The sequence below is a fragment of the Aedes albopictus genome, unplaced genomic scaffold (assembly GCF_035046485.1).
Source record: "Aedes albopictus strain Foshan unplaced genomic scaffold, AalbF5 HiC_scaffold_139, whole genome shotgun sequence".
Taxonomy (NCBI): Eukaryota; Metazoa; Arthropoda; class Insecta; order Diptera; family Culicidae; genus Aedes; species Aedes albopictus.
Window position 1 is genome coordinate 39,733 of NW_026916801.1, and position 6,834 is coordinate 46,566.

General features: G+C 45.0%; 1 protein-coding gene across 2 annotated transcripts; it reads right to left on the bottom strand.

Moving 5' to 3' along the window:
- Positions 1–1,268: 1,268 nt before the first annotated feature.
- Positions 1,269–6,533, bottom strand: LOC134284448 (transmembrane channel-like protein 5). Of its 2 annotated transcripts, XM_062843298.1 has the most exons (6): positions 5,884–6,533; positions 5,705–5,807; positions 3,291–3,868; positions 2,584–3,137; positions 1,538–2,526; positions 1,269–1,480 (listed from the first exon to the last, which is right to left on the bottom strand). In XM_062843298.1, the coding sequence occupies exons 1-6, from the start codon at positions 6,325–6,327 to the stop codon at positions 1,434–1,436; spliced, it is 2,715 nt and encodes a 904-aa protein (XP_062699282.1). In that variant the 5' UTR covers positions 6,328–6,533; the 3' UTR covers positions 1,269–1,433. The 2 variants fall into 2 exon arrangements, with proteins under 2 accessions (XP_062699282.1, XP_062699283.1); XM_062843299.1 differs by lacking the exons at positions 5,705–5,807; positions 5,884–6,533 and adding an exon at positions 5,033–5,362.
- Positions 6,534–6,834: the final 301 nt, after the last annotated feature.

A 6,834-nucleotide genomic window follows, 5' to 3' on the forward strand; every position in this document is an offset into this window, starting at 1 on the left:
TGTTAAACTACATAATTCTATTCTGTTTTATTTTTTGTGATTCGTTTAATATTTTGGTTTTTTAATAACTTGGTTGTCTAAACAGTTTTAGCCATGATTTATCCCATAATCCGAACAAAGTTCCGAGTCAAACTATGACGGGCTGAAGGCGTTTATTTGAAAAGTGAAAAGCACATTGTTCAGGAGCATATGTTTATCGATACATCAGCTTAATAAGGTGCAGACAAATGTTTTGTTAAACTCATTTGTTAAGGAATCAATGCTTGTCGAATAAATTTCTTGTTAATCTTTTGAAAAGTGTTTTAATTTATCATTGTTGATACCGATGAGGAAAGTCGAACATTGACTAATTTTCTCAATTGAAAAATCATTTGAACAGTAATGTGTAGAGCATAATTTTAGTTCAGCTATCATTACCATTATTAAGCAACAATTCAGCAAGCTTGCTTGTTTGTGGCTTGCAATTGTTAGTTGGGAAACTCTATATAACATTTTAGATGCTAATATGATAATCAGAAATATTACCTTCTTTCAATCAGAACAGATATGTTCAACACCGCTGCTCTCCTTGCAAACGGTGACAGAACATAATATGTTTATCTTTTTTGTATCCCTATTTTGGCACAGACCTACTGGTCCATATCGTTGAACACATCTGTCATGACACATCTGTGCAGAATAAGGGCAAGACATTTCTGTCCACTAAAGACGCCGGGTTACGTTTCTAGTACTTTTCACATCCTAGCTTAGCTGATGTGTGAACTGTTATTTTCTCCTAGAAATTTCAACTTAGTACTCGCCGTGTTTCATTGCCAATGCACTTTTGGCACATACATTCACACATTCTTAGTCTTTACAATTGACTGCAACTTTGCAATGAGAATTTACGATACAAACAAATCCAATCAGAAACATTCCCCATCTCTTTCATTCACATCACCGTTATTCTCTTGTGACGCCGTTACTATCATGCTTCAGAGACCGTTATCACTGCGAATGAACAAATAAAGAGAAATATTATAAAGCTCACCTAAAAGTGAGCTTTACCAAAGCAAGCGCGATGAACATCAAAGCTGGATGGTGTGCGTGAGCTTGGCATCCGCAATGCACTTTGTGTTGATGAATTCTCGCGATTGTGGTTGTGGAAGCTAGGAAGAGCATGCGTATTTCCAAAAAGAAACGATGTTTTGTTTATATTTTGATTTCGTTCGTCTCGTACCAGCTGATTGCTCGGATTTCTCTCAGTGTGGATGGAACGTGCACAAAAATCCAATTGGAAAGCTATAAATTTATTTTCAATACATCACAAGGCGGGTTATCAATATGAATAAATATATCGTATAATACTGAGGCAAACTCAGATAATCATATATATAGGTCGACGAAAAAACATTGTAGATTGCTAGTAAATTCAGGTTCTAAGTATATACGCTTCAGAAGCGCCTCATCCGAACTCGTTCCTCGTTACACTCGTCGATTCCTGTAAAAATTGTGAGAGGTTATCTGCGTGAAATACGAATCGGTACCAAGATCTCACGTTGATATCCGGATCCCGTTGGACTCTCGTCCTCGTCCCTCAGTACGGAGATTCCGCTAATTTTCCGAGGGCTATCGGCGTACCGCCACGTGCCGCTCGGATCGCTGTAGTACTTGTCGGCTGTACTGCTCTTCCTTCCATTCAGCAGATCCCGATCGAAGTTCCACTCCTTACCGCGCGTGATCTTGCTGATGTTGGCCAGTAGGAACTCCTTGTCCTTGGCCTCCATGCAGAGCATCTCCTTGAGCAGTTTGACCTTTGCAATTTGGGCCTTGGATTTGGCTCGAAGATAGTACGTGACGACGCCCATCGTCAACAGCAGGCCGCCGATGATGGCCGGCTTGGTGACGTAGGAAAATATCTTCCAGAAGATGTGCTCTTCCTGGAGTTTGAGGATTCCCTCCATGAACAGTTGGTACATGTAGGTGTTGCCACGGAAGGGGCCACACTCCTCGCTGACCGGGATCTGGGTGATGATGTAGCCGTGGGTGATGATCACGCCGAAAAGGGATACGAAAACCAGGACTAGGAATAGAGTTTGGGTTTGACTGGAGCGCCATAGTTTGCTTTGGGGTTTGCAGAAGTAGATCAGACTGAGTTTTTTGATGTAGAATGTGAGGAAAAGTTTTGCGGCGACGACGACGCAGAGGAGTGGGGAGAAAAGAAGGCCGAACCAGAGCAGAGTTTGGTTGTAGACCAGACCGAGACTGTTGTTGGTGATGCAGAACTCGGGCAGGGAGATTGAGCGGTTGTAGAACCGATTGATGGCGTAGCGAGAGGCTTGCAGGCAGGCTAGGAAGAGGACGGAGACTACGAAGTCGATCACGATGAGGCGGTAGATTTCCTGTCCAACCGAGGTTTCCCAGCAATGGTCGTAGGCTTTGTTTAGCCAGTAGAACATCAGGACTCCGACGATGCACAGCTGGAGCAGGAAGTTGCGCATCAGGTTGATGTTCAGGGCGGTCGACGGCCGGCGGTAGTCTTCCATTCTGAAATTAAGGGAAAGTTAATAAGATGGTTTAGTTTTATCGAAGTCTGAAACGTACCTTGAGATAAACCTGAAAACATATTGGAAGAAGAGCATAGTGACGTTCGTCGTGATTGAAACATACAGCGCCGACCAGGTGGTGAAGTGTTCCGTCTGCCCGAACTGCTGCAGTAGCATCCAGGTTCCGAACGCGATCGAGGCGATCATGGCCAGAACGGCCAAATGCGCCGTCATGTGTAACGCGGTACTTCGTAATCGGTTCCACCGTCCAACGGGCCCATCCGGTCGGTTGATCACCGATAGGTACTCCCGTAGCTCGTGGTAGATGCTTGCATGCTTCAAGTGCGCTGCCTTTTCGTTAGCTATGCCGAAGTCCCAGGAACAGAATATCTTGTGCGTCAGGACGTTCTGGACGGCTCCGCTGGTTTCTATGAAGCTGATCCGGTAGGATCGGGCCATGCTGAGCGAGACGATTACGAAAGTTGACAGGTACATGATGATCACCGTTAGGAAATACGCATGCGGCAGACTGTACTCCGAAGTTCCGGGGAGCAGCGTAAAGGAAACGTTGCTGTAGAAGCCATAGAACAGGACCGATTCGGTGAAGTATCCCTGAAAGTGAATTGAAGTGAGTTTCCTTGGATACTGTAGGGAGTGAAATAACTCCTTGTGTACTGACCGTTGTTCAAGTCCTCGGAAGCTTGTGGATCGAGAAACGATTCTTAGCTAAGTTACGTCAATATTTCACTTCGTCGATCAACTTACCTCTCCTGTGAAGAGATCCGTGAAACTAAGTTCATCCCGGGAGTTTCGCATGGCCCTTGTAGTTATGTTCTGCTCGTCTTCAGAGCTCACTTGCTCCAGTCTCCGTTCCATACCGGAGTACAAGATTTGCGGGAAGCTCACAAACCAAAAGACAAAAATCACTACGACCAGATTCAGAACCAAGAGCCACCGAAGGAACTTGAAGTACGCACTTATCCGGTTCCCGAAGTGGCCCTCCACCTCCTTCATACTGCCGTAGAACAGTTCAAAGTTCGTCAGCGAAGTTTTGACCAGTTTGACGAACTGACTGGCGTACATCTTGCTACTGTAGCGACATTTGCGCAACAAGCTGATCGGTTTCGAGCGGCTCACCGAACGTCGAGTAACCGTACGGGCCAGATTGGCTCGGATCTGACGCTTGATCGACAGTGTCTGGGCCATCGACTTGATGGCTTCGATGCGGAGCTGCTCCGACAGGGGGTTGTCCTCCATGAGCTGTTCGCGTTGCTCGAGCTCCTGGGTGATCTGCTCCACATCGGACGCGGTGGATGTGATGAGGTCGCCATCGATCGAGAGGGCTGTGGATGGGTGAGATAAAAGAAATATGGTAGACTGCATGATGATGGTTCCGAAGGATACAGTGTTCGACAACGGATTCAATGAACGTCAAGGCTTGACTACAGTTCCCTTGGATGAAATACAGTCAAATTTGGCTTGACAATTTTAAAAATCTATCAAAGCCATTGTAAATTTTAGTAGTTTGTATAACGGGCTTCAAAACCTTCTAAAATATATCGGACTTGGGTTCAGATATCTGAAAGCAAAAAGGATCATAGTATTCTGCTATCGAGATGCCCGGAATAGAGGAATGAGCAGTGAAATTAATTGTATGGAGAATAGAGGCGTTACTTCAGCAAAATTATCAGCTCCATCAACGTGGAACATCAGTAAATCGGATCACTAAATTCTGTTATATAAATTATGGCGAAATTTATGGGTTTTTTCGGGCCATTGTACCTCGACCGTAGGGAACCAATATGACCTGACTACGCCGAGTCCTGGAGTCCACTTTTGGATGTGACCTAGGCACTTCTCGAGTCTACGTGCTGCCTCCGCTGTAGTTAGGAGACGATATAAGCGATAGCCGAAATTTCAGCCAAACACTTTCTCACACATCCTCTGGATAAGGTTTCCGGAGTCATATCCCCACAATATGTGGTAAGCATGTTTTTAAGCACTTCGCGAAACCTCGGAAACATGAACTAAACATGTCCTACAGTTCTTCAAAACCCGCACACTTCTGGGTGAGTCCGCAAGATCGGATCGGCGTGGATACTTTCTACAGGTTTCTTCCTGTTCTTCTGTAAATATTTCGTATATAACTTACTGAAAATGACATATTGCTTGACTTCAAGTGGCTTTCGCAGTCTAGGATTTGTTTTGTCTAGATAGCTTTGTTCCGCCCGACGTTTCGAAACTCGACCTTTGTCAAGGCCGGAACTGTCTAACGTAGTTTGTTCTTGTATTCTCCGGCTTCTTGTATTCAGCTTTAAACATTCTTTACAAATATTAGCAAAATACTTTCTAACGACCTGCACCTCACTGAAAATAAATGTTGTTTAACGTAACTGCAGAGATATTTACTGAGATCGCACTTAGATTCACAAGATTTCTGCAACTCACTTGCAACAGTCAATAAATATCACATCATTTGAAGAGAGCTTGTTCAATACTCAAAGTACCTGAATGGAAACGAATTATTTGACTCATCACACTAACGTTCCACGGTATCGCCAACAAGCACTTGACTATCACTTAGATCTCACATCGCTTATCTTCGGAAACCAACCGTCGATTGCAGCAGTTCCTCTTCAAAGGCAGCAGCAAACTGCCTTCCTGCATGCATTTCTGATCAAAATCTCGTCGCGTCGATCATGTGTCCACTCATATTTTTTCGCAACTTGTCTGTTCTCACGCATCGCTAAAAATTATCTGAAAATAGAATAAATGGCCTCGTCGCCCGCTCCAAATTAAAAACGTCAACAAAACTCTACACACCAAAAATCGATTGAGGGTTTCAGCAAAATTTTGCTGAATTTTGCCGAGCTGAAGGCTTCAGCAAAAAAATTGCTGAAATTCAGCAAAATTTTGCTGATTTGTTCAGTAAACTCTGCTGATCACCAGTAACGTTTTGCTGAAATTCAGCAAACTTTGCTGAAAGTTCAGCAAAAAATGTTGCTGGACCCTTCAGCTCGGCAAAATTCAGCAAAATATTGCTGAAAGCGTTTAGTGTGTACACTGTGTGCACCTCACTTTCCTTGAACCCCTCCTTCCGCTTCCAATACAGAGCCTTGACCTTCCTCCACCGTAGCCCTTTATCAGACAATACCACTGATAACCTCCTGGATACTCACTTTTCTGCAGCCGCGACGGCATAAACCGGATCGTCTTGTTGTACATGCTGCGTTTGTTGTTCTTGATGCTCTTGCCAAAGTTAGCCGACCATCGTCGAAAGCTCTGCCCAAAAGAAAAGAAACCGAAATAGCAGCGTGTGAACAAATCTCTGTCTCAACCACCTCAGAACGGGACTCACATCGACTGCCACTCGGCTCGCCGTCTTGCTATAATCACTTGTCGCACCACTTGTCTCAAACTGACTCGCCTCTTCCTCGCCGTCCTCATCGTCCCCACCTAGCTCCCGTATTTCGTCCTCGTCTGCCTCTCCTTCATCACCGTCATCGTCATCGTCATTTTCGATGCTCTGATTTTGTTTACCTCCGCCGCCACCGCCGTCATCGACGGCATAGTACAGCTCCCTCCTCCGGCGATAGGCCGCGTCTTCCCTCAGCAAAAAGTTGCTATCACTCGTACACTGGAAGTCGCTGGACGATGACGACGGCGAGCACTTGTTGACCTCGGTGAAAATTGGCTGCTGATCTAGGGCTCCGCCACCACATAGCTGCGACTCCGATCCAGCCACCTCGATGTTGAACACGTCGCTCACGGTTCGACGGTGCTGCTGCTGATTCCGTGACATCTTGTCCCGCAGTAGGACACTGATCGCTTTCAAATGAACATCTGCGTATCTTTGGATTTTCCAGCGAAACGTAATAAATTCCAGACACTACTAATTACCACAGACACTTGATAAGATTGGTCCGAAACGGGAAGTAGAGCGCAGTGGGTGTGTTGTTTTCGTAATAAAGGCGATCGGTTTTGACATTGCATTCCAGTTCAGGTGGTGAACATCACTGGAGAAACCGTGCTGCCAAAGCGGTTAAGACTCCATTTAAGTATTGAGTTTCTTTGATTCGTTTCTCACACTTACACCCATGTAGCTGCAACCATACACGCTTGGAACAAGTATTTCTGTTTCATAATCATCAAACATTATTTTCGAGAGGCTCCGTCGTTGGAAATTTGGCACCACTTCTGCAACGAATGAGAATCAAAACAAAGGACTCAAAAATGAATCAATGAGCGTCACGGGACTACACAAAGCATCACGTTTGGGCTGATCCGTTGAACGAGGGGTACAAGCGAA

Excerpts from the sequence above, each read along its gene's own strand:
- LOC134284448 (XM_062843298.1), bottom strand. The coding sequence starts at position 6,327 with ATGTCACGGAATCAGCAGCAGCACCGTCGAACCGTGAGCGACGTGTTC. Across the intron at positions 5,808-5,883 it reads CGAGCCGAGTGGCAGTCGAT|AGCTTTCGACGATGGTCGGC; the intron begins GTGAGTCCCGTT and ends TCTTTTGGGCAG. Across the intron at positions 1,481-1,537 it reads AACGGGATCCGGATATCAAC|GAATCGACGAGTGTAACGAG; the intron begins GTGAGATCTTGG and ends CAATTTTTACAG.